Source organism: Neovison vison, chromosome 12 (genome assembly GCF_020171115.1).
Source record: "Neovison vison isolate M4711 chromosome 12, ASM_NN_V1, whole genome shotgun sequence".
NCBI classification, from domain to species: Eukaryota; Metazoa; Chordata; class Mammalia; order Carnivora; family Mustelidae; genus Neogale; species Neogale vison.
The window spans coordinates 118,660,765-118,687,718 of NC_058102.1; the positions used below are offsets into that span (position 1 = coordinate 118,660,765).

Below are 26,954 nucleotides of genomic sequence, written 5' to 3' on the forward strand. Positions count from 1 at the left end.
GATTTCCCATTCTTAAAAAGACACTGAGATCCTAAGTAAGAAATGCAAAAACAGTTTCAGGGTAAAAAGCTTCAGTTGAGGGATGATTTGCAAAAACCTATCTTCAGTCTACTACTCAGAACGAATGTTACAGGTCCAAAATCTATTCAGTTATGTGACCCTATTAAAAAAAAAAATCTGGCCCTAAACTAAATGAAAAGTTATAGTGGTTAATATTTCATAGAAAAATACTGATATTAGGTTAACATTTACAAAGAAAACCCCACATTGTTCAGAAAGGACCATGCCTGGGATCCAATGTGAATCAATCGATTACTGTGTTTATTCTTGAAGCTTTTATTTTGGAGTTCTGTATCGCAAAATGACATGTTTCATGTTTACAACAGGTGTTAGAAATTTGAGATTTTTTTTTTCCTTTCTACTATTTGAGAGTAAAATTGGAGATAATTGTTCCAAACCATCATCAAAAAATGCAGAGCAAACTTTTCTGTATATAAACTGTACATAAAAACAAGGCACTATACATTTTGGGGAGATATTAAGGTAGAGAGGTGGATTCGCACAGAGTCTTCAGAGCCCATGCCAGGAAGTACAAATTCATTTGTTCATTTTAGCACCAGAAGCAGCACTCAGAACAAGTCAGACCTAATGCTGAAGGAGACGTTTCTGAACGTGTGTGAAAATACGGAGGGGTGCCCGAGCTAATGCCACAGAAGCGACTCCATCTACCTTTTAAAATTATTTTGACACCAAAAGAAAAACATATCTTAAGAGTGAATGAATACATACTGCTTTGTTAAATATGTATTTGATTTATATGGTGTTTATATAAATATATATATTTTAGAACCCACAAACTATCAAAATAACGCTTTAGAAAGAGAATTGCTTCCAAAAAAAGGTAGGCAGCCCACAGGACGCGGCGGGCAGCGCGGGAACCGCCGCGCATGTGCACATGGGGGACGCCTTTATTAACATCACCTGCTGAATCATGGAAAGAACGTTTCCAAAGGGCTCGCTTAAACATTTACAAAATGCACAAATCCGGGACAAGCAGTAGAGCTGATCACTTCAGGTTTTGGAAAACTCTGATTTAAAAAATCTTTGTTGTTTTTTTTTTTAAAAATACCAGTCCAAGAAAAAAAAAATACCCATTTCCCTGGTCCAGCGGTATTGAAAGTGACGACAGAGGTCCCTCCAGCATCTCTCCTGCTCAGAACAGACCCTTTGCTTTCTTCAGGTTCACCTGCTTCCAGGCAGGCAGTGTGTTGTACTCCTCTCTCGTCATGTCTAGTGCAAACTGCAAAAGGGGGAGAAACGCCCCGTGGGTGAGGAGGAGCACTCCCAGCCAACCCCTGGGAGTGCTTAAATGCCAGCCCCCGGGAAGACCAGCTTACCTCGAAGTCTTCATCCGTGAGATAAATCTCAAGCTTCAGAGGATCAACTCCCTCGGGCAGTGGCCTGGCCAGCAGATCGGCCAGGGGGTAAATGGTTTTACAGAGCTTGGCTAACACATCTTCCACAAGGGTGATTTGATTGGAAACTTCTGTATCCTAGAGAAGAGGAGGAGGGAGCAGAGAGATCTTCATGCCCTGCCCGTGCACAATGTTCCCGCGCACCTGGGCACACACAGCCTCAGGGGCTCGCTGGGGCGGAAGCAGGCTCTGATATGGAAAGGACTTGCCCAAAGCCTCACAGTCCTCCTGACTTTTAGATGTCTCTTCACCCCTACCAAATAAATCCTGCCTTGGGGCTGCCTCGGAAAAACGTTTAGGGACCCATCACATGAGTGAATTATGGCACAAGATTATTAAATTTGAACTCTGTGAACACTAGAAACATTCAAATAATGGAATTTGTTTAAAAGTCTTTTAAAAATAACCTTAAAAGGAATCATATCCTCTCCTATCAGCCCGATTTCTCAATCTGGAATAGAAAAAGATAAGCAAATGCATCTAGAATATGCTGTTGAATCTAGATTAAAAACAACAACAACAAAAATCGCTCTGTGCATATAATCTGAACAGGTTATTCCATGTAAATGATCTTCTGGTGTTAAACCTGGAATCCCAGATTGGCTGCCCTCCTTCTAAGTGGCGGGAATGAATGACTAACGGCGCTGCCAGATTCACTGATGAAGGCACAGACTAGTGATCACGGAGGGGGTTTTGGAGCAAGCCTGCATCTGAGACCAGGGACAAGCTATGGCAGGTTTCTGGGCCTCGCTCCTTCCCTGGAAAAACAGGGATAACACGAAGATGCATCTTAATAGACTACTGTGAAAATAAATGAGAAAATACACGTCAAGAGCTTGGAGCCGTGCCTGGCGCACAGCAGGCACCTGGCAGTCGGGTTATTACTACAGGTTGGTGTCTGCACACTGCTCCAAGCCCACGACCTCCAGCAGATGCAGGCAAGAGGGGGATTACTGCCTTCAACGCAGACTGTGGGAGGCCATGACCATATGCGTCGTCCCTCGTGTGGACTGCACGTTTATGGTGAATGCAGCCTCTGCCAGGACTGTCAGGCACCTCCCCGTGCGGACCCAGTCCACTTGGTTCTAGAGAGCGATGAGGCTCAGCAGGGCCGCTTGAACAAACATGCCCTTGCACTAAATATCCATTGTTAAACAGCAGTGAATTCTCTTTCTTTAAACCTGTTCAGACCTCCCATAAAATGCCATGACCTCTCCCCTGGAACAGCAGCTTTCCTACACAGTAAGAAAACTGAAATGGAACAAACTGATTTCCTTACCAAAGCAAAACAAAACAAACAAACAACAACAACAACAAAAAAACCCCTTGGAATTCCTACTGCTGGCAATGTAAAAAACTCCTAACTTAAGAATTTCGACAAAGCTGTACTAAGCTTTTTTTTTTCCCTATGTGGTTGGAAATTATGACGTTATAGTTAATAGTATGTTTTAGCAAATAAGGGTTATGATAAATGCTTCATGTGCTAACACCAGCTGGTGTCATTAAAGACTATTAATGGGCTATTAACACTGCTTATCAGGAATGACTCGCGATACATTCATTCACTCTGTTATTTGAGCAGGTTAATCCATCACGGGTTTATTTCATGTCTCCTCTAACACAAGGTTAATGTCTGAAACAAGAGGATTTTGTTGTGCCTTATACAGACCTTGAAAAGCGACAGATTTTTAGCTAATAGAAGGAAAAGATGGCAGCTTTTACTTATGTATATTCTGCACAGTAATTAAGTTCACCTTTGCTGTTTTTTTCTTTAAGATTTTATTTATTTATTTGACAGAGATCACAAGCAGGCAGAGAGGCAGGCAGAGAGAGAGGAGGAAGCAGGCTCCCTGCTGAGCAGAGCCCAATGCGGGGCTCGTTCTCAGGACCCTGAGACCATGACCTGAACCAAAGGCAAAGGCTTTAACCCACTGAGCCACCCAGGCGCCCTCATCTTTGCTTTTAAGTTCTTTTAACTTGAGCACCAAGTATAGAAAATTAAGCAAAATAGTTCAAATGATTTCTTCTATTCCTGAGCAAATTCTATGTAGACTCGTTAATGTGTTGTAAAAGAAAAAATGTTTTCCCATTTCGAAAATGCAATTGATGCTTTTCCCCAAAAGTAGAGTCAACCTACAACCTGTACAGCGGGGAGCTACCTTCACGGGGAGAGAAAGCGCGCTCACCAGTTCTGTGATCTCGGCGATGTCCTCTCTGTGCTCCCAGCTGGGGAACATGTTGGTGAAGGTCAGGGGCTCCAGACCAGCATGGATAAGGTAAGACTTGGGGGGTGGCCTCTTGATGTTTTTTCCTGTAGGTACACAGAAGGCAAGGTCAGGACACCCAGGGTTTGGTCTGAAGAAATGGGCTTTCTTTGATTTTCTTTGAAAGCTTTTCTTGTTTGGCTCCCTTATGGTTAAAATGCAAGTTATGAGTAGTTCATAATAACACATGGATGATGTTTATACAAAATGTCAATTTCATGCATATAATGATGCATAAAACTGCAGGTAATTGACCTGAGTCTGACAAAATGCTTCTAGAACTCTGGATGGGAGAAAGCCTCTCTCCATGGCTTTTGGGTAAGACATTTTCTTTCTCTTGTGCTCACTTGTAGAGAATGCCTCTGCCTTCCTGATGCAGCCTTAGGTTCAATGACAGTTAAACAGCTAATGACAGCATTTTATAAGCCACTCTAACTTAAACATTGGGTGGAAATGTGTTACTTATTACCGACAAGCTTTTCAAGAGAGAATCAGCTGTACAAACTCAGTGAAACTAATCCATGAAACCTGAAAAATTAAGATAAGAAACTAAGGGCATTTTTCACTTCATAAAAAATGCTATAAATTTTAGGTGGATGGTATAGTTAAAAGCCATGAGTTCACTACAGATTTCTTTTTTTAAGATATAACACTAAAAATAATAGTGAATGATAAAAAGGTTGCCATTGGCTCTCCAGCCTGTGTGGGGGAGCTTTCCACTCTCAGACAGTGTGACGCTCCGTGGTGTGTGGGGGGTAGGGATAGGAGGAGGCCCTCATGTCCTCAGCATGGTTCATTCCCAGGGCAAAAGGGTTTTAACCAGTCCAGGGTATTCTATAATGTAGTCTTTGACCTTGAGGGTAGCGACTTAGATGGCCCAGTTATCTAAAAGAGAAAAATGAATTCTCATTTAGGCTGATAGCCAAGAACACACTAATCTCAAAATTAAGAAGCCTTACAAAATTACTTGGCTTCATCACTGTCTGCCAGCCATATCAAGATCCCCACATGCGGTGGTTCAAGCTTGTGCCGTGACCCTCACCTTTGCAGTACCGGAGAACTGTCTCCATGGCGCTCTTCCGGTCGGAGGCCCAGCGAATGCGGGCTGAACCGGTGATCTTGTTCTCAATGGGCCACCAGCCTTGCCAGAGGTACACCTCATGGTGATTGTCAACAAGGAAAAGAGCTGTGAGGGCAAGGGCAGAGCAGACAATCAGGGCCTCCTTGGATGCTTCCAGTTCACTCTTCCCCAAACCCAATGGAGGTCTTCCCTCCCTACTGCTTTTGTCAGGGGGGCAGAATACCTTTGGCACGGGCCAAAGGGTGTTTGTGATGCCTCAGCCCTTTGAACATTTGATCAGAACAAGCCTCTGGGCACAGAGGTGGCATCTGTGACGCTGGCCTCTTCCCTTCCCTCTCCCTGCATCCTCTCTCCTCCTGTCCCTCTTCGGCTGCTGGCCTGCCAGCGGCCCTTCTGGAACTGGCAGTGAGCTGAGCAGAGGAACAGCGCACATGCCACTCGGGGGCCTGTGAGCACTGTGTATCTCCTGAGAGCAGTTTACAAACTGGAGAGTGCATCTCCCTTGCTCTGTAGGTCACTGATGTCCATGCCCCACATGACTGCATCGTAAGCGACCAAGTTCAGGGTTCTTTGTGAGAAAAGTGGGCTGTAAGTAGATGTGCTCTGCCTCTTCCTCCTCGCTTCTTCTCATCCAGTGGTCACGCTCTTACTCCATATGGCCAAGGGGCTCTCGCACTTGCCAGGTCTGCCTGACCTAAGTCCCTCCCTAATGTGCGTTTCAGGATGCTGTGCACATGATGCATGTGAAAAGCCCCAAGAGTTGACTGCAGGAGGGCTGGAGGGTCCATGCATGTAGCCCACTCTCTGGTGACTGTGACTGTCCCAACCAGAACAAGAGCACAGAGGTTCTGTCTTGAGGTTGAGGTCAAGTGGAAACAGCCCTGACCTCGGGATCAGAAGACACGGGCGGGAACCTCAGCCCTACCCTCCAGCCTTGGCAGGCACGGTTCTTTGGCTGACTCAGCTGGTGCTCTGACTCCCTTGCTCCCCAACCACTCACTTTCCCAGGCTCTCTTGCAGCAGAGGGTGGTCATGTGACAGAGCTCTGGCCAATGGGATGTAAGCAGAAGACAGCCGGGGCTTCTGGGAAAGCTTTTGCTTTATCTGATAAAAGGGAGAGACATGGCCATCCCTGCCCTTTTCCCTACGCCTTCTTCCTGTCTTGAACGAAAACTTGACAGCCAATTGCAGACCATGAAGCAACAAGACTGAGGGGAGCCTGGAAGAACAGCATGGATTCCCGACCTCTCAGCTTATTCTTACCTAACCTACCCAAATAGGTCGGTTAACTGGGTCTCAGTTTCTTAGGCTGTAATGTACGGTTGATGTGCCCTTCCTTTGAGGGTAGGTGTGAGGATGAAATGAGGTAACATAAAGTTTCTTGCCAGTGTACTTGGCAAATAAAAACTGTTTACTAAATAAGAGCTTCAAATAAAAAGGCCCTTTGGAAGGTGCATCTTCTGCGGCTCAGGGCACGATGTCCCCTTCCACGGCCATACCTGGCTGTGGGGCACTATAAAGATCTTCCTGCAGGAAGGGCATCGAATTGACCACGGAGGGGTCTCGGGCAGGGTACATGAATTCCGTGGCTGCGAAATCACCAGAGGAACTGCTGAGGATGAACAGGCGGGGTGTGAAGTTAAAATTTCCAGGATCTTTGAAAAGAAAAGAGAACAAAGCTGAAGACAAAATATGCACAGAAGTACATCCTAGATGGATTGGAGAATTAACATAAAACATAAAATAATCCAAAAATTAGTGCGAGGATGGTAAGATTTGTCTGAACTTGGAGGTGGGAAGGCCTTTTTAATCATAATTCTAAAGGAAATAATGAAAGGAGAAAGGAGTTATGTGTTGGCAGTACAAAAATGAAAATTTTCATTGCCAGAAAAAAAAAACCCAAACAAAATGAAAAGGCAGGTGACAACATGAGAAATACAGAAACCTGCTACTATCTTTAGTATATAAAGGAATATAATAAAGATAAATTTCCTAATAAATTGTGCAAAAGGCAAAACTAAAACATTTGCCAAAGTAGAAATACAAATGACTAAAAAAAATTAAAGTATTTCACAGTATTTCCAACTTAAAACACTAAGTTAAAACAGTGCTTAGGTATCAGTTTGCCCCACTAAATTTGGCCAAGAGGAAAAGGTGACCTACTGAGTCTCTGTACTGGAAAATGCACAGTCCGTGTATATGTATATTGTATGTATAATATTGCTGGTGTGAAGGGAACTTGGTGCCAATGTCCTGGGGCACCCTGTTGATATGTACTCTAAATCTTTTCTACCTTTACCATAGCAATTCTGTATCTAGGAAATTAACTAGAAATAAATGCAGATATTTATTTTAAACTTATTCACATTTATTGTATAATGAGGAAAAATTGGAAACAGCTCTCTAATCTAAAATCAAACTAAAAGAGGTTAAGTAGAAAATGGCAATATGCCATTTTCATGGAATACCCTGTGGCCACAGAAGTCTAATGAACACCTTGAGAAATTGTTTATAATAAAGGGGAAAATCAGGGTATAAAACTATATAGTGCTATCCAAAATTTTCTTCAATACAGATATGTATGGATCACACAGAGAAATGTTAATTCTGGTTCTCTTTGAGAGAGGTGATTATAAGGGACTGAGTTTCTTTTTCAACTTCTCTCTGCTGAACTCCATTACATCCCAGTGCTAAGGACGTTGGCCACACCAAAAGCATCTGGTTCCACAGGGTTATGGTGTGTCATTGCTCAGCTGGTTTCTTGGAATCTTCTTCTGCCCTCTCTTCAAGTCATACTTAACCTTCAAGGCTCTGTTTAAATGCCGCGTTTTCTGTGGGACCACGCATAATTTTCCGGGCGGAACCTCTTTTTTCAACTCTCAGCCTCCTTCATTTGTACCTCTTTTAGGACCCACAGAAAGTTTTATTTGGCATTATACCTGTCTTGCATATTATTTAGCATCCTTACTGTTGTAGGCCTGTGAGGACCTAGCCTAGGTCTGATTCATTGGGTGTTGTACATAGTACAGGCTCAATAAACATGTATTGACTAAATTAGTGACGGAAGGCAACAGAACATTCTCTTACCTTGAAGCATACAGTCGTAGGCTTTCCTATCTCTCCTTCCTAAAGCATCCCAGAAGCCCAGGGGCTCAGATCCCTCGTCACACTCATGTATTGTCACTTTGCTGCTACTATGCAGTCCTGCTTCCAGGGGACATCTGCGTGGAGAAAATCTAGTAGGTTTTTTTTTTTTTTAAATTTTTCTTTTATTTATTTTTTAAAAGATTTTATTTATTTATTTGACAGACAGAGCTCACAGGTAGGCAAAGAGGCAGGCAGAGAGAGAGGAGGAAGCAGGTTCCCCGCTGAGCAGAGTGCCCCATGCAGGGCTCGATCCCAGGACCCTGGGATCATGACCTGAGCCAAAGGCAGAGGCTTTAACCCACTGAGCCACCCAGGCGCCCCTGTTTTGTTTTGGTTTAAATAAGCCCTGAAGTGTTGGCAGTGCAAAATTATTCAAGACTAAATCTACAGACAAGTTCACCATCTCTCTTCTTCTAACTTAAAACATTTCTTCCTAACGAATGAAAACGGGCTTTGTGGTTTCTGAGTGTGGGGGAGGGGGGCTTGGGGAGCAATGAGGAGGACTGGCTGGGCCCTCAGAGAAGAATGTATGATTACACGTAAGATGTAATGAAAGTGATACACATTTTGATGTATCAACATACATACTGACTATTCCTTGTCCTCTCCTGCTAGCTTATGATAAGCTTCATGGGGACAGAGACTTGGGTTTGTTCACTAGCCAAGTCCCTGGTCCCTAAATCTGGGCTGGGCACCAAGTACGTTCTCAATGGCACCTACTGAGTGAATGAGTGAGGGAGTTCATTGTTTTGTTTTTTTCTCAGGGGCCCGAGAGGGAAAAGCCGATGGACCAGGGAGGACTCTGACTACCTCACTGAAGGTTGGTTATCGCCCCTCCCTTCTCCCCAGTGCACACAACGGGGTCTGGAGAGATGTGTGGTTTCCCAATAGGCTGCCCGTTGCCAAGGGCACTGGCCTGCGTGCTCCTCTCCACCTGCTCCCGGGGTGCGGGCTTTGTGAGCAGTCCCAAGGGAAACCTGCCCTCCCCACCCCACTTGCCATACTGCCCTGGGGCCCAGAGCACGGACTGGACCCGATGACACTTTGGTGGCATACTGCGGCCCTGGAAACTTTTCACTTTTACCGTTCATATGTTACCACCGTCCTCCCGAGGCTCAGCCTGAGGGAGTACTAGGCAACCCCCGAATGCCGGGGCGAGGCTGGGCTCTCGCTGGTTGTCTGTGGAGCCCACCGAGCTCGGGCTGCACCTCCTCTAGATGGTGACTGCACAGTACGGCCCGCTCCCTTGCAGGCCTTCTCTTCCTGCTTCAGTTTTCCCCCTTCCCCAGCGGCCCTCGCATAATGCCCTGCACTGGGTGCTTCCTCGGCCAGCTGCCCAAGTGTGGGTGCCTGCCTGGGACAGGAACCAAACCCAGACCCTGCTGTGCTGTGTTCCACAACTGGCCCAGGCGGGCCGACCACTCCCTGGCAGGTGGCTGCCTTACAGAAGGCAAAAATGCCGTCGTCCTCTCAAAGGGGGGCATTTGAGAGTCGGGCATGGTTGTGGTCTCCCAAACTCTTTTTCAGCTCCATGCTTTCGAACTTTCCACGGCTCTGGCAGAACTAAAACTCTGAACCCTTAAAAGGTGTTTGAAATTCGCTCTCATTTTTAAGTGACAAAGGATTCCAGGCTTTTCATTCAAAAGCTCAGTTGTACCTACAAAGAAACTAAAGCCCTTATTGGGGTCATTTCCCTCGCTCCTCCCTCTGCTTTTTCTGGAGGCAGGGGAAGCCTCAGAACGCTGGGGAAGCCCTCACGTTGGCAGTATCACGGGAGTCGTGTGTCACATCTGTTTGGAACGTCAGAGACAGCTGACAAGGTTCATAACTACCGCCGCTGAAGTCTCTTTAAGTATACCGGGGCATCAAGGGGCTTCTACTGGGTGGGTCTCCCCTCTGGCCTTAGCCCATGTCCCACAGGGAAGCCCATTCTGGAGAGGCCCTCATGCACAACACTCACTGTTCTTTGATTTTATTTGCTGCAGTCCTTCCAACCTCCTTCGTGTGGGCTTGGGCTTTGCATCCGTGCCACAAGTAAATGAGGGCTTTGTTTACGTTGAGGACAACCATGGAAGTCCTGGACCTCAGGCTACTACAGTGACAGGCCACTTCCAGCAAGTTTCCTTCCATGGGCACTTCTCCTCGCACACAGTACAGCCTCCACTCGCCTGCAGGGGGCACCAGCGGCACGGAGTTAGGCCGGGTGCTGCCGGGACAGCTGCCCTCCTTCCGCAGTCACCAGCCAACACAACCCCCCAGTCCGGCCCAGCCTGGGGGGAGCAGCAGCCAGCCTCCTGGTAGCCCAGAAGATACAACTTTTGGGAGTTAGAAGCGGTTTATGATGTAGAAAGACTATTTTTACAAAATTTGTAAATACCCAAGTAAATCCTATAACCGGCATCGACACTAAGCCCTTTCTTTGTGGGAGGGGAAGGGATGTTGGCTAACAAAAATCTCAGCTTATAATGGACAACCCACTTAACTTTCTTCTCAAGAAGAGACAGAGTCATTGTGAGAATTCAGTTTAAGGTGGAATCATCTTCCAGCCTCCTACATGCAAAGCCGTATCCTGATGAAACTCCACAGGACTGGGGGTGGGGGGTGGGGGGGAGGGGTGGGTTTCCACTATGAGCTCCCCATACAGCTCATTTGCAAGGCCAACGTTAGGAAGCTTTCAGGAGTAAAGACACACCTATATAAAAGGAAATTAACTTTGACCCCACTTTTATATAAAAATATCTTTCAGGGGAGGGAGAAAATACTAATTCCAATAGTAAAGTGACTTACTTTGTGCATTTTCTTCCTCCTCCTCCCGTCTCCCGGAGTGCACGACCATCCCCCCTTGGAAACACTGCAGAAAGCAGGGGGGCTCCTTTCCCTGCAGAACCTGGACCTTCAAGGTAAACATACTCCAATAAGTAACACGTACTGGGTTTTCAGAGTCTTAAAAATAATATAGGCCTATGGTAGAAAATCTGGAAAATATCAAGAAGTGCAAACAAAAGCCAGCGATAATACTATTATCTATCTCCAAATAACCACCATAAAAATTCTAGAGCCTAGCTTTCCTTTCCAAGTATTTTTCAGGTATATGTTTTTCCCAAGCAAAAATAGGACTATTGTTTTATGTCACTTTATATTGATTTTCTTCACTTGATGTTTTTCGGTCACCAAAGGCTCTTGAAACGTGAGTTTTGACGTTTTAATGGTATTCCATGGTGGAGATGTAACATGACTGATTTAAACACATTTTAAACAAAATCTGCTTCTCAGTAAGGAAAACGACTGATCACTTAGTAATTCGGAGGGGAAAGAACAGTCTCTTTTGCCACTGTGCCCAGAGTCCACTCACGGAGCCATGTGCCTGCTGACCCCAGACCACAGCCTGCCTCTCGCCTGTGAACCACCATGTTCCAGCAGGTGGTAGCTGCTTAGTAAACGTGTGGGTTGACTCCACCCACTCTCACTTCTGCTAGACAGTTTCCTTTAATGGGAGACTGCTGACTGAGCCTGGCAGTTGGGGCACCCTGAAAGGTAGGAAGAATTTCCCCACCAACTGTTAACCTGCAAATCTCAGGGCCTGTTCTGTGTAATTAAGTGCCATTTTGCAGCAGTGTTTCATAGGTCCGAAATGTTCTTATATCCACTGGCTTGACCCAAAAAAAAAAAAAAAAAAAAAAAAAAAAAGCGATGCTCAAACTTGAGAGGTTAAGGCTCAAAATTCTAAAGGGGATTTTAAAGGCATGATTAAAACCTGGCCTTTACGAAAATTAAAAAGGCAGTTGAGATGACCCATAATTAAGAATAAATTAAAAGACAGTGGTCTTAATAAATTAAGAGACAGTGGTCTCTAACAATTATTTACAATTATTATATGGTCTACAGGAGGAAAGGTATATCTTTTAGGGAAGAGAAGCGACTCTTAGGAAAAGCTAAGTGAGTGTTAATCTATTTTGGAGAAAATTCCTGTTCTCTTCCCATTTTTTTTTTTTGAATTTTTATTTGTTTAGTGTTCCAAGATGCATTGTTTATGTACCACACCCAGTGTTCCATGCAATACGTGCCCTCCTTAATACCCACCACAGGCTCACCCAACCCCCCAACTCCTCCCCTCCAAAACCCTCAGTTTATTTCCCAGAGTCCACAAACTCTGGTGATTCGTCCCCCCAACCCTGCCTGCCGATTCCCCCAATTCACTTTTCCTTTCCTTCTCCTAATGTCCTCCATGTTATTCCTTATGTTCCACAAGTAAGTGAAACCATATGATAATTGACTTTCTGTGCTTGACTTATTTCACTCAGCATAATCTTCTCCAGTCCTATCCAAGTTGATAAAACTTCATCTTTCTCTTCCCTTGTGCTATCATTAACTACTCATTTAAGACCGTGAAGATATTTGTACATGGTATCATGTTCTCTCAAGACCCCACAGTCAACTCTTAATTCCTAAAGGATGGGACCTGATGCAAAGATAATCTGAACATCAAAAAGAACTGTTCACAAAGTCTTGGCACTGCTATTACACAGGCCCTGAGGTTATAATGGTGGGGAAGAACAGCAGGCACTGTCTCTTCCATGCTTGTAGGAAAAGGCAGATAATAAATAAGTAAACACAGTGTGTTCAAAATGTAAATGAAATGACAAATTGATTATGTGGTTTTAAGTAGTGGTAATAATGTAAGTGCTATAAAACATAGTAACAGGACAGAGAATAGGAAGGGATTTGGATAAAATAGGTGACATTTGAACAGATTTCAATCTTCTGAGGTTGAAAGTTACTATGGATACAGAGGAGATTGTGGGAAGGGGAAACTGTGCAAAGGCCCTGGGGTAGGGAATGGCAAAAAAAGGCTAAAGCAGCCCTGTCCATGGTGAGGGTGAGAGGTGATGTGGGAAGGTGTGCAGGACCAGACACGAAGGTGCTAGCAAACCACCAGGAGAATGCTTTGACTGCAGTCCATTTGTGATGGAGGAAAAGGGAATGACATGATCTGACGTGATCCAAAAACATCACTCAGGCTGCTGTGAGGAATGCAGATGATGGCAATACTAATTTTCATTTTAATCTCTGATATTTCCTTAGGATAGATCTGTGTAAGTAGAAAAAGTGATCAAAGTTTATGAGAATTTCAAGGTCCCTGAGCCAACTTGCTTTCAGGATGGCTGTTTCAAGCTATCCTTCCCAATGGAAGTGTCCTGCTGAATCCTTACCTGCCCTGGATCCATTCTTCACAAAATCTCTACCAGTGGAAAATAGTATCTCTTTGTTCTGTTTACAATTCCTTGAGTATTAGTTAAGCTGAAACTTAAAAAAAAACAAACAAACCCACCACTCACTGGCACTCTGTACTTGATTTATGGATTTACTGTTTACAGATAGATCTCATATAAGAGCACATGACTGATGGCCAGGCGGTGGAGACATGATTACGGAAGCCCACTGGAATCTAGGGGAGCCTGCCAGGACTAAACGTCGCTTGTGTGATGCTGTTTTTGTTCACTGGACTGGCTCTTCAGGGGGCCAGACCACGCCCCCTGGAGCTCCTCAGGAAGGCTAAGACTCTCCTCCATGGGGGCAGCCACTTTCTAGAACTTACCTGGGCACCCCTCTCCTCATCCAGCTCCACGGTCATCAGAGCCGACGTGCCCTTCTCACTCACGGTCGACTGCCGGCCTTGCCAGAAGAAGTAGACACATTTCTCCTTGCCAGCCACCCGCACTGAGTGCTCTCCCTTTTGTCGACTTCCCACTGCAAACATACAGAAACCAAGAGGGTGAGGTAAACAGCTGAGAAGCCAAAAGAAGAGCAAATATATGGCTTTCTTCTCCAGGCTCCGTGAGGACAAACTGTGAAGAAATAGCTTTTGGCCACGGGGCTGAGGAGAAAAACCATCTTTCTTCTAGTTAACTGATCCCAAACCTCCAAGCTGGAGAAAAAAATGATCTTGCCTTCTTGATACCCTGAGAAAAACACCTGTCATCCTACAGGAAGGCAGATAACTCCAAGTGTGTGACAGAAAAATATGGCGGCTGCCAGAGCAGGCCTCCCAAAGACACAAATGCGTTTTCCATATCATGCCATTTTTTTGGCATAAGATTAGCCAGTAGAGAAAAGATATTAAAAACAACAGCTGGGCCAGCTTTAAGCACAAAGGGAAAAATTTAGTCTGTGAAAATGATTCAAGTTAAAAAAAAAAAAAAAACTCTGAAGTTTCCAAGTTCTGTCAGAAATGGAAGAGCTCTATTGCTGACATATCACTTCCATAAACGAATCTGGGATTTCAATTGTATCTGTCCCCAGGATGGCAGCCAGGATGGAGTGCCTGCTGTCCTTACTGTACGACACCTCCCAGGCACATTGGTCAACATTACCAGCACCCAGGACACAGATCTCATGAAAGAGCGGGGGAGGAAAGTTCACTGGTCAAGTAGTTGTTTTAAAATGGCCGCATTTCAGACCTTGCCTCACTACTTTCAGGTTTATACTGCACTCCAGACTCCTCTCATTCATTCATTCATTCATTCATTCAGCAGATAGTCACTGAGCACCTACAGAGGGCCGGGGCCTCTTCACAATACCAGGATAAGCAAGACACACCAACCCCCTGCTTTCATGCTGACCAACAGATGAGCAAGACAGTTTCAGAGAGTCCCAAGTGCTCTGAGGAAGACAGACAAGGGTACGTAACCCAGGGCAGGGTGAATACCGATGGGATTCCCTATTGAGGGAAGGCCTCTCTGAGAAGGCAACCGATGACAAGATGACAGGACGTGCAGGCAGACCATTCTGGAATGAGGTCAGGAGACTAAGCTGTTACCTCAAAATGCCTGCCTGGGTGGTCCCAGATAGTGGTGGTCCACAGGGGGAGAAAACAGTTATAGCCCCCACACTTGTTGAAATTTAAAGATGATAACTGGATTCTCTGTTTCTGTATGAACTCAATTTTTCTCACCTCCGAACCCATTTATAACATCACAGCCGTCTTGGAGTTTGAAGGTAAGAAGAAAGCTCATTTATCTTAAGTTCTTAAGAGACCAGGGCCATATTTATTTGATTTTTTGGCCCTTGAGCAAAGTACTCTATAAACTGTTTTCATAAATGATTATAATATTCCTTATAGCACTTTGCCTAAGCATGGCCTTTAGTGCCATCTTTTGTGGACCTGAACTGGTCAAGCCCATGTATTTCTTTCTTTTCTTTTCTTTTTTTTTTGAAATTTGATTTGTTCATGATTCTTTTTTCTTTTTTTTTTTTTTTTTCAGCGTAACAGTATTCATTGTTTTTGCACCACACCAAGTGCTCCATACAATTCGTGCCCTCTCCAATACTCACCACCTGGTTCTCCCAACCTCCCACCCCCTGCCCCTTCAGAACCTTCAGATTGTTTTCCAGAGTCCATAGTCTCTCATGGTTCACCTCCCCTTCCAATTTTCCTCAACTCCTTTCTCCTCTCCATCTCCCCTTGTCCTCCATGCTATTTGTTATGCTCCACAAGTAAGTGAAACCATATGATAATTGACTCTCTCTGCTTGACTTATTTCACTCAGCATAATCTCTTCCAGTCCCGTCCATGTTGCTACAAAGGTTGGGTATTCATCCTTTCTGATGGAGGCATAATACTCCATAGTGTATATGGATCACATCTTCCTTATCTATACTGCAATCTATACTTTTAATCTATACTTTAGCAATCTATACTTTTAATGCCATTCCGATCAAAATTCTACCAGTATTTTTCAAAGAGCTAGAGCATTTGTATGGAATCAGAAGAGACCCTGCATTGCTAAGGAAATGTTGAAAAACAAAAATAAAACTGGCAGCATCACGCTACCTGATTTCAAGCTTTACTACAAAGCTGTGATCACCAAGACAGCATGGTACTGGCATAAAAACAGACACATAGACCAGTGGAACAGAGTAGAGAGCCCAGATATGGACCCTCAACTCTATGGGTCAAATAATCTTCGACAAAACAGGAAAAAATATACATTGGAAAAAAGTCTCTTCAATAAATGGTGCTGGGAAAACTGGACAGCTATATGCAGAAGAATGAAAACTCGACCATTCTCTTACACCATTCACAAAGATCAACTCAGAATGGATAAAAGACCTCAACGTGAGACAGGAATCCATCAGAATCCTAGAGGAGAACATAGGCAGTAACCTCTTCGATATCAGCCATAGCAACTTCTATCAAAATATGCCTCCAAAGGCAAAGGAAACAAAAGCGAAGATGAACTTTTGGGACTTCATCAAGATCAAAAGCTTCTGCACAGCAAAGGAAACAGTCAACAAAACAAAGAGGCAACCCAAGGAATGGGAGAAGATATTTGCAAATGACAGTACAGACAAAAGGTTGATATCCAGGATCTATAAAGAACTCCTGAAACTCAACACACACAAAACAGAAAATTATATAAAAAAATGGGCAGAAGATATGAACAGATACTTCTCCAATGAAGACATACAAATGGCTATCAGACACATGAAAAAATGTTCATCATCACTAGCCCTCAGGGAGATTTAAATTAAAACCACATTGAGATACCACCTTACACCAGTTAGAATGGCCAAAATTAGCAAGACAGGAAACAACGTGTGTTGGAGAGGATGTGGAGAAAGGGGAACCCTCTTACACTTTTGGTGGGAATGCAAGTTGGTGCAGTCACTTTGAAAAACAGTGTGGAGATTCCTCAAGAAGTTAAAAATAGAACTTCCCCATGACCCTGCAATTGCACTACTGGGCATTTACCCCAAAGATACAGATGTAGTGAAAAGAAGGGTCATCTGTACCCCAATGTTTATAGCAGCAATGGCCATGGTCACCAAACTGTGGATAGAACCAAGATGCCCTTCAACGGATGAATGGATAAGCCCATGTATTTCTAAGTGGACAAAATAAAAGAGAAAATATCAATTAACAGGTCAGGCATTTTCACAGTTAGTTTGCAAGGCACTTCTTTGAAATTTCTGCTACTTTAGATAGGAACAAAACTTTGCCTTTGATTAGCAATCTCACCCTTCAAAGCAGTGAAAATTAGTCCTGTCAGCTGGGGAAAGATATGCTTAAAACAAGTCACAGAAGTTGAGACATATCTTGAAATTTGTTACCACTTAAATACATTGTTTAAGTATATACTCAGGTTTCAGTAAGAATCAATGTTTTACCACCTACCATCTTAATATGGACTTCAGTATCCACACCTAAAACAGAAGTATTTTCTTAAAATAGTTCATAATAGTGTTCAGTACTTTTCCTTGGAGTTTTTGTCAAAATACCCAAATTTCATCCTACACACAACTTAATTTTTAGTTCATTTATTTTTAATTTTAGCCAAGTAGAGACTCAGCTTTCAGCAGTAAGACATGACGGACTGTAACCTTTATAGCCTTGATCAGAGGGCTGATTTAGAGTGTTCACTGTCTCATGCCTCAAAATACTTCCCAGAGTCAATTTGTGACCAGGAGTTTCATTTAGGAGTAACGGAAGACACAAAGAACATCAAGGACTTCTCCTGGTCAGGTGGTCTTCAGGCAGAGTCCTATTTACTGCTCACCTACTTATAGTAGCTCGGCCTGTATCACGCCCCCGAGTTGCCTGACCTGGTTCCGGGTTAGGACCGACCCCACCAAAGCCTTCGGTCTCCCTTCCCTGGATTACACAGTTCACCCCCGCAAGGAGCTTCTCTGTGGGCTCGTGCAGGCTGGCTGGCGTCCGCAAGGAGGACGGCTGTCCTGCCTCTACAGCCTCTGGCTTCTGCTGACCCTGCCCCAGAAGAGCTTCCCAAGCTCCAAGTTCAGTCCTGTTTGCAGGTGTGGCCCTTGTGGGGTACGAGTGATGAGGGGCTGGACTGCAGTCCCCCAGGGGCCACTGTTAATGTCACTGGGCTATGCTTCTCTGCTCCCAGAGGGACCATCTGGAAATCTGAATGCTCCCTGCTCTGACTTAATGCTCTGCAGCTGGACTTGTTCAGAGTTGTGGCTGTGGAGATGCTGCCGGAGCTGGCTGTGAAATGTGCGTGGAGTGTACCGGGAGGAATACTGCGCCAAGTCATTATTTCTTAGGGGCCTCCAAGAGAAGAGGCTGTAAAGGCCTCCTAACTCTTAGATTCACCTGATTCACAATGATCTTGCTTTTGTTGCTCAGGACATCAGTGATGATTATTCCTGTGCCGGGCCCATGCTAAGCATCATCTGTGCCAGATTATAATAATCTGTGAGCTGGGTACCACCTCTGTTTTCTAGGTGAGAACATTGATGCTCGGACAGGCTAAGTCACTTTACCCACCTTGCAGAGCTGGTATGTGGGGCCTGAGAGAAGATGCGGAGCTGGGCTGTGTGGCTCCTGGGCCTGTGGCCTTTCTTCCAAGCCCCAGGGCCTCCTTACAAATGGGTAAAGGCAGTCTTAGAGTTCTAACCTGCTCTCTACTTGCTGTGTGACTTTGGGCAGGTGACTTAAGCGTGTGTCCTCTTTCTCACTGAGCGATTGGCATAACAACAGGGTATATCGCATGAAGCCTGGGGAGGCACTCAGCCAGGGTGCGCTGCAAAGCCGCCAGTGCTGTGCCTCGTGAACTGGGTGGGCCTCCAGGACCAGGGCATACCCAGACAGCTCTGGGCACGGCCTCCTGTTCCACCAGGCGATGCCCAGCCATGGGCCTCCCACACAGCCAGCCTCGGGGAACCCAGCTCCCCTCCCATGGCATGGCACAGCTGATTCTCCCCACACTTGCCTTAGTTATTTATGCCATATGCGTTTAGAAGGTAGGGCCTGACGTCTTTACTTCCCCTTAAAATATATGTCTTATACCCAGAAGAGAAATTAGGTGCTCAGTAAATGCCATCAGTGATTAACAGACTGAATTAGGAAAGAAATACGTGGGTTTTGAGTCTATGGGGTCTGATCAGCAGACCACGGCCTCCACCCCCCCTGGGGCCCTGGGGGAGCCACATCTGGACAGCAGAGAGGCTGTCTGAGAGGTGAGTGAACTCTCGAGAGCTGAATCTCGAGACCACAAGGCTGTGACAAACTCCTAAACGGTGCTGAGAACGGGCTACTTCTTGGCAGGGAATACGGATTCTCCCTCCAAAGTCCACTGGCTCTCCCCACTTACTGCCTCTTGTGCGAAACATACAACTGAGTGTTTTCCTCAAGTGTTTCACTGACAGGAACCGTGAGCAGCTGGACTATGTATTTCTTCTACCAGATCCCCAGAGCAGGCTGGTGCTCTCAGCCTCAGAGGAAATAGCTCCTTTTAGTTCTCATCAATCTCTGGTGTGTTACCACACCATGTGGTTCCAGTTCTAAGCCATCCGGATACACTTCACAAGACTTTAGGCAGCAGACAGCCACATGGTAAGTATCATTTGGAGGCAAATCACCACTTTCCTAGAGAACATCTGGGGACGGAGCTGGGGAGGGAGTGAGGGGAGCAGAGAAACCTTAACGCGCACGTTTAACTTCTCGAGGGAACCATGACATTCACTAGCAACACTGGCTCATTGGGACCCACCTTCAACGTTGACCAAATGGTCCTCAGAGCAAACCATCAGACTGGCGCACTGTCCGCGCGGCTGAGGGAAAGGCAGCGTGCACGGGGACGGGGCTCGAAGACGGGCTCGCCGCCACCCCCAAGCCCCCCAGGTCGGCGCGGAGAAAACGGAAGTGCTCACTAACCTGCGGTGCTCACCATGTACTTCCACTTGACCACATAGGCGTCCCCCTCGTGGAACTGCCCGATGCTCTGTTTGGGAAGCCTGCTGTAGTCGAACTCCAGGATGTGCCAGACATCCACAGACACGCTGGCGATCTCAAACTGCCTCCTGTCGTCCCCTTCCACCAGGCCATAGCCGCGACCCACGTTCACCCCGTCCAGCACTGTGCCCGCTGTCGCCTGGGGCACCGGCACCATCAGCGCCACATCGTACGGCTTGGCTTCGGCCCTAGGATCTTCCTACGAGGGAACGGAAGGATGCTGGTTCAGTGGCCTGTTTCTAAAGCCACTTCTTGTGACACTCACTGCTGTTCCCCTATTAGTGGGACAGCGGAAAAGGCTTTCCAGCTCTGTCTCAGCATTTCACTGCATTTTAGGGTAGGGCTATGGACTCCTAAATAGCCCCCCACAACACTGAATGGGTCGCCTGGAAACCCCGGAGGCACAGGCAGGCCTACTCCGCCTCGGAGAGATGGACTATAATGGGCAACCTGTTATCTGATCTCCCAGAAACCGTAGGAAGGCTTTTAGCATCCAGGCCTCTTCTGCTGGGACCTCGAACAAAGCCCGAGGTTTGAGACTTGCTTCCCAAAACTACCTTTGGCTGGGCAAGTTCGCTGGCGCTCTTCTCATTAGGCCTCTTCAGTTCAGTCCAGTCAAGGAACTTCTCTTTGAACAAAATTGTCTCATTGTGTTCTGTAAGTCTCCCGAATATTGCCCAATCGGGTCGCCCCTGTCCTTTCCTGCAAGGGTGGATGGGAGGGGGAGGAGACAGGAAAAGAATAGAGATTAAGCCACGTGTAAACAAAGGAAAGGGACCGAAAACAGATACACGTGGCTACTGAAAATAACTCAGAATACATTAGTGGTTTGGAGAATGAGTGGTTTGTGTGGTCAGGTAAGTGATATTTTAGTATTTCAGCCTGAGGCCTGGCAAAACTTTGTGTGCGTGGAGTTGAGGTGCCTGAGTGGGATGTGAACCCTGTCAGGAGGGGACTTTTCTAGCAAATTTTATCTGGGACCCGCTGAGGGCGGTGCACTAGTCTGGGAGCCAGGAGAAGGCAGGAGCCACATGCCCCCAGAGTCCCTGGCAGATGCTCACCATGTGTCTGTCACTTTAATGGGTAGATGGGAGGGAGGCCCTGAATTCTCTATTAAGTCATATTACGATGAAGCTCTCTGGCGTCCAGGAACAGATGAAATTCTCCCGTTACTAAAAGGAGCATACTTTCATAGATCATTAAAAGAATTTCTGCATATTTATTTCTAAGCCACCAGACAAGACAGTGGCCCCGGGGGAGCATAAGTGCACAGAAAAGGAAGTGGCACAGCCCAACCTGGAGGCCTGGTTCTGCCTCAGGATCACAGAGCTTGAAACGGCTCTGAACACTGGTAACTCAGAAACCAAGTCAAGGACATGGTGGCTGAAGAGGGCTCAGGAGAGCACTGTTCATCCTTCCACATCAGTCTTTGGTTGTGAACAGAGACTGGGACGCTACACCCTACGAGACTGCTGAGCAGCGCTCCCTGGGGCCCGTGCTCCGTCACTTCCTGTTTCGTCAGGACTCGGCTTCTGACGTCACAGCTAGGGCCCATCAAGGAGGCTGCCGGCCCCTAGGGAGGCTGCTGGGGGACAGCACGGTACACACATGCTCCCGCCGCGTACTCTCGCAGGACTGGGAACCAGGTACCAGCAACTCTGGAAAATGCAGGGCTCCCTTGTGAGGCTGGGGTCTTTCCCGGCAAATGTCTGAATGATCATCCTTCATATAAATTTTACTCTGCAGAGTTCGCTAGGATGCCTATCGGCAGAGTGCTTGCTTTCAGCTTTAGACAATGATTTTTTTATGCTGGGAGTCAAGCAAGCACAAGAGGCAGTGGGGGGCAGGGGCAGGGGGGCAGGGGGGCAGGAGCGCGCGAGCACTTTCCTCCGTGCTGACTTCCATGTTCGAAGTGGGCTAAGTCTGGACACCTCAGTGCTTCAGGCCCCTCATCGGGTAGGAGTGGCTCAGGGCTCACTCTTGGCTGCCCCTTAGGAGGAGGCCCGAGGAGGCTCTTAAGACACACGGACTCAAAAGCCCTACCCCACACGAACTGAGAATACATCCCAGGGGCCGGCGCTGGGGCTGGGCCTGGCACATGCATGGTTTTGAAAGCTTCTCAGGTGATTCTGCTCTGAGATGTGCTGAGAAGCCCCGGGGTAGATGCTCACTCATCTACTCCCAGTGGAAATATTAAAGTTACAGTGATTTCAATACAGTATCCTCCCTAACACTCCCTGTCCCCCAAAAGGCACAGACGTCATCTACTGCCAAATAAATGGTAAATCCTGGCTGGACTTTGGGAGCTATGCTGAGGAGGCGTGAAATGAGAGGAAAATATGTCGCTTTTGCCCCTTCGGATCGATGGCGTTATTCCAGGTCCTGGAGCTTTTCAGATCCGCATGTGATTTGTTTCAACAATTGCTACTCATCTGCCAGGACAGCCCCTGGGAGGCCGCAGGTGGGAACAATTTGTTCACCTCAAGAAAGGAGAGACTGAACACAGCATTGGGAAGATGACGGCATCCGTATTTCCACATCAGTTAGGCAAAAGCTAAAGAAATACTCTTTTTGTGAGTATTCAGGGTACTGCCTGCAGTCAGTGATGAAAAGGAAACCCTAGGAAGAGTGACAGCAGGTGAGCGTGGGGGAACTCAGGCCCGCTGAGGGAACCTGCTTGATCTCCCACACCACTGGCGGCTGACGGAAATACCTGGGAATAAGTGGGTTGCATTCTCCAGGATCCAACGGGTTGATGTCACAGTTCTCATAGTCAAAGGTTCCGTTCCATAAGTGCTTTGCCAGCTGAAAAGCTATTTTCCGTTGTGCTAATGTGACTTCTTTTCCGTGCCACACGTACACTTCACTACCGAAGTCAAACACCAGTACCTGGAAAGGCCGCAGAGAGCAACAGGTTAACTTCAGAGCCCTGCTCCGGTTGAATGAGGTGTGCACTGACCAAGTCTGATGGGGTGACAGCTGGCACTGCTCTGCCACGCTGGCCCCTGGCCTGTGGCTCTGATTTCCGTCTTGTTCTGAACTCACCAGCTTCCATGGCAAGTTATTTAACCGCATTTTCCTACCTGCCTTCTTTCCCTTCTTTCTTCCCTGTCCCCCTGCTCTTTCATTCACTGAGCATATACAGTGGCCACTTCTTAAATGCTAGGCCCTGAGGACCAGTGAGGCAGACTCCCCTCTATACAGTTCCAGCACCCTCCAGGGCAGAGACCATACCGTACTGACATTTACAGGACCTTAGGAAGTGTTTGCTGAGTGAATGCATGAATGTAATGCCATTTCTTATTTCCGTACCTCTGGTTTATCTGACTCTTTCATCCTAGAATAATTTCTTCCTTCCTGTCCGGCAATCCAAATCCTACTCAGCTCCCAGCAAGGCTCAACAGCACCTTCCCTTTAAAATTACTCCTGATTATTTCTTCTCTGTGATTTTGCTTTTCCATTTAAATGCCCACAGGTGTCATACAATCCACCTAGCTCTGGAAGACTTTCTTTCTAATACTCCTCTACCCAATGAAATTTAAGGATCTTTCGTGTCTTCCACTTTTTTCACAAGACGATGGTAATGATGGTGTATGTGATTAGTAAATAATTACTGATATAGGAGAAAAAGCTAGTATATTACTTGGTAAACCCAAATTATATAAACATGCATCTATTATTCCTGAAACTTTGTTTATAGAAAATCAAGAGATAGGGCTAAGGAGTATTTATATCTTATTCCCTGGTTATACTGATATATACTTGCACACAGTGCCATATAAGCGTAAGACAGAAGGCACAATGACTTGATTTACATGTACTGTGAAATGATTACCACAGTTTAGTTCAGTTGACATCCACTACCTCATACAGATAAGAAAAAGAAATACAATAAAAATCCTCCCAAAAAATAAAGAAAAAAATTTACATTTTGCCTAAAACAGAAGGCCTTCAATGACCCATGACTCCTCTGAACAATGTTCTGAATTCTGGGGGCGCCTGGGTGGCTCAGTCATTGAGTGTCAGCTCAGGTCGTGATCCCAGCATTCTGGGATCAAGTCCCGCATCGGGCTCCCTGCTCGGCGGGAAGCCTGTTTCTCCCTCTCCCTCTGCCCCTGCTTGTGTTCCTCTCTCACTGTGTCTTTCTATGTCAAATAAATAAAATCTTTAAAAAAAATCTTAAAAAAAAATCTTTAAAAAAAATATTTTTTGAATTCTATCCTCGTATTTAAGATGGAGTGATGGTTTGCATTCACAAGTAAATATCCTGTAAAAATACGTCACTGTTCCACACCAGGCACGAACGCCGGCCAGCGTTTCTCTGGCACGTGGGGTGGGTGTTACTGGGCAACCCCGTGCCAAGCGCTCTCTTGGCGAGGACGGTGCCCACGCCCTGTACCTCTTTTGACTGCAGAAGGGAGCACTTGGGAATCTTCCCCCAGTAGTCGTCATCAGGGACAAGTTTGTCGTCCATCAGACGGTAAATGCAGTTTGTTTCAATTATGGCTGTTTCATAAAGTTCATCTTCTTTCGGGTCTCCAGCAGCTTTGGGATGAGAACAAGAAGACAGGATGACATTTTACACTGAAAAGTGGCCGGTTTAGAAGAAGGAAGTAGGGGATTAGAAAAGCCTCACGAGGCTCTGAAAATACGGTAAATTCTCACACTGGTAACTGGTTTGGCCGCCCAGAAGCTTCCAGAAGTCTTTGGCCGCATGAGTGTGTGTATTAATTCCTTCTTCAATAGTCTGGACGTAAGTAGCTCTACAACCAAGTTCCCTCTTCGTCTGAATTAAGCTTGCCAGTTCTGAGGCCTGGAAAAAGGAAGGAGCACAATTACCTAGAGAGACCAGCCTGTGGTGAGGCAGCGTGGTGCATACTGAAGCTGGAGGCAAAGACGGCAGGTCTGCAGGGGAGACCATGTGACCACAGGGGCTGCAGGCATGGGGTCTTGGGTATTTTCAGCAAGGTCAGGAGAATGGAACTCAAGGACCAGGGGGCACAACTCTCTAGAGCGACCATTCTTTATTTTTAAATACAAAAGGTCACTCGGGAAGTTTTGGAAAAATACCCATTCTCTGGGCTTTTGCCCATGAGGTTTTTTAATTCAATAAGCCGGTATCAGCATTTCATAGGTACCTGGGATAAACAGCTTTGAAGGGATGTGCCGTTCCTTTTTCACACAGGAGTGGGATACGAGTTAAATACTGGTGGGATAGGTCATAATCCTTCTAAAACTTCCCACTCAAGCACCTAAGGAATGCGTGTTTGAGAGGCATTCAGCAAAAGAAATACTGCCTCTCTCCCTTCTCACTTGCATGAAACATTTGGCATTTGAGAAGCCTTGTAAAGACCTAGCAACTGGTAGAACATTCTATCAGTGCGTAAAGGAGGTGTTTAACTCAACATTTCTTATTTTTCAGATACCAACCTTTGCCTTTTCTATGACATTTGCAAACTCTCCTACCCACACAAAACAGTAATGGGGAGAGAGCAGGAGGAAGCAGTCCCCACTGTTGAGGGACGAAGCTCGAGGTTCAACCAGTCTGGTCTGCACATGTCTTCTTCCTGTAAGGCAGGAGGCAAAGAGTCGCCATCTTGCCAGAGAGGAGAACTCTCCAAGCCACAGGAAGGGCCAGGAAGCACCCCTGCTACAGACTCTTACAGCTCTAAAGATTCTCGTCTACCAACACGGGCTCCATGACAAACAGTGGTAGAAGGGGGTTTCTAATGATGGCCTTCTAGATTACTCTCCCATGTTAGTGCTTTCCTACATGTCATCATGTGTCTTAGGACCGCCACTGGGGTCCTTTTACAGCATGTGTGTGGATTCATTAAGTTCCTTCCTCCAGGAAAGTTAGTAAACATAATCCTTTTTCCTGTTCAACTCCTCCCCGGAGCCTTTTCTCTGTGCCCAGCCCACCTCCTGCATTTCATAGCCCCTGCCAGCCACACTGCAGGCGAGGGCCTGCCTTCCCAAGCATCATCTTCTTGAGGTTTGCACGCTAAACCCAGGACAGTCTTAGAGGCAATCAGCTTGGAGGGAAGAACTGCTTTGTGCTGCTTTCCACAGCTTCTCCTAAAAGACTGTTGATTTAGGCCTTTCCACGGTCACACTGATAGTGTCGTCTCTGGGTCAGAACTTGGGACTAGACATTGGTTATTTGCGCTCATCACTAGTCCTCCGAATGCACTAAAAAGGCCAGTGGTCACGAAGAAACACACGGGACACCCTCCGTGAAGGATATTCCACCAGCCTCCTCTTCATTATTATTCTAGGATTGCCACTCGGAGGACACCAAGGCTCTCCTCACAGCCCACGGTCTCTCTGGTCATCTCCCTTGCTCTTGACAAAGGGGGTGCTGGAGTGGAAATCTAGGTCGGCTTCAGTTGCCTCTGCTTTCCCTGGATTCCCTCTCCAAGAACTTGCCTTTCTGCCTCTGGCCCACACTAACCTTGCTCACCTCAGCGAGGAGAATTGAGTGGAGACAGCCCCCACGAAGACTTCAGGGACTGCTGGAACTACAGGACAGCGTGGTGATGGGGCTCAGAGGGCAAGGGGAGGTGGCCACAGAAGCTGAGCTTCTGGAATGGGAGAGACCTGGGTGCAAATCCACCTCTGCCACTCAAACAGCCACTGTGACCTCAGGTGCATCACTAACCACACCAAGCCTCAGTGGGAATCACATCTGCCACCTCATGGGATTTTGTGAAGCTTAGGTGACTGGAGGTAGCACAGCGCTCTGCCCACAGTAGGTTCTCAAAGAGCATGCACTCCCTCCCCCTGAGGGTCAGGCCTTTCGGTGTTATCAGACTCAAACCCCTGCTCTATGCGTGGTTCCTCCTCACAGCTCCTAAGTACCTTTAATCTGTAGGAGCATCAGCTTCTTGTAGGGCACCGCGCTGTTGTTGGAATTCTGTTCGGTCAAATTGACGCTCCGCAGGCTGATGTTGCTGAAGTTTTCTTTACTGGCTAAACCTGCCAGAGTGACTTCGGAGAAGTTGGAGTTGGCAGACACTGGGAGGGTTGAATAAGGAAACAGTGGGGAAGGGAGAGCAAGACGGGCTGGTGAAATGACATTTGCCACCAGAGATTCATCATCAACTAGCTTTTTCTCAGAAGATTAATCCTGAGGGGGAGACCATCCTCAGGTCTAGGTGACGAGGCGGTACAGGGCTGAACTCCTGTACTCAGGATTTAACTCTGTCCTCAAAGTACCAGCTGCTTGCGGA

The 26,954-nt window shown here is 46.4% G+C and overlaps 1 protein-coding gene across 10 annotated transcripts in view; it reads right to left on the minus strand.

Annotated features, from left to right (window-relative positions):
- Positions 1-300: 300 nt before the first annotated feature.
- Positions 301-26,954, minus strand: part of SVIL (supervillin) — a 122,630-nt gene continuing 95,976 nt past the window's right edge. For all 10 annotated transcript variants that reach the window (XM_044227666.1, XM_044227667.1, XM_044227661.1 and 7 more), the window contains 16 exons: positions 26,584-26,739; positions 25,153-25,289; positions 24,388-24,535; positions 24,122-24,267; positions 22,436-22,611; positions 20,280-20,424; positions 19,645-19,921; positions 13,564-13,715; positions 10,755-10,860; positions 9,928-10,135; positions 7,908-8,041; positions 6,320-6,475; positions 4,782-4,925; positions 3,662-3,786; positions 1,398-1,553; positions 301-1,300 (listed from right to left, as the gene is read on the minus strand). In XM_044227666.1, the coding sequence (XP_044083601.1) occupies positions 1,214-1,300; positions 1,398-1,553; positions 3,662-3,786; positions 4,782-4,925; positions 6,320-6,475; positions 7,908-8,041; positions 9,928-10,135; positions 10,755-10,860; positions 13,564-13,715; positions 19,645-19,921; positions 20,280-20,424; positions 22,436-22,611; positions 24,122-24,267; positions 24,388-24,535; positions 25,153-25,289; positions 26,584-26,739 (2,453 nt within the window). In that variant the 3' untranslated portion in view covers positions 301-1,213. The remainder of the gene's footprint in view (positions 1,301-1,397; positions 1,554-3,661; positions 3,787-4,781; positions 4,926-6,319; positions 6,476-7,907; positions 8,042-9,927; positions 10,136-10,754; positions 10,861-13,563; positions 13,716-19,644; positions 19,922-20,279; positions 20,425-22,435; positions 22,612-24,121; positions 24,268-24,387; positions 24,536-25,152; positions 25,290-26,583; positions 26,740-26,954) is intronic.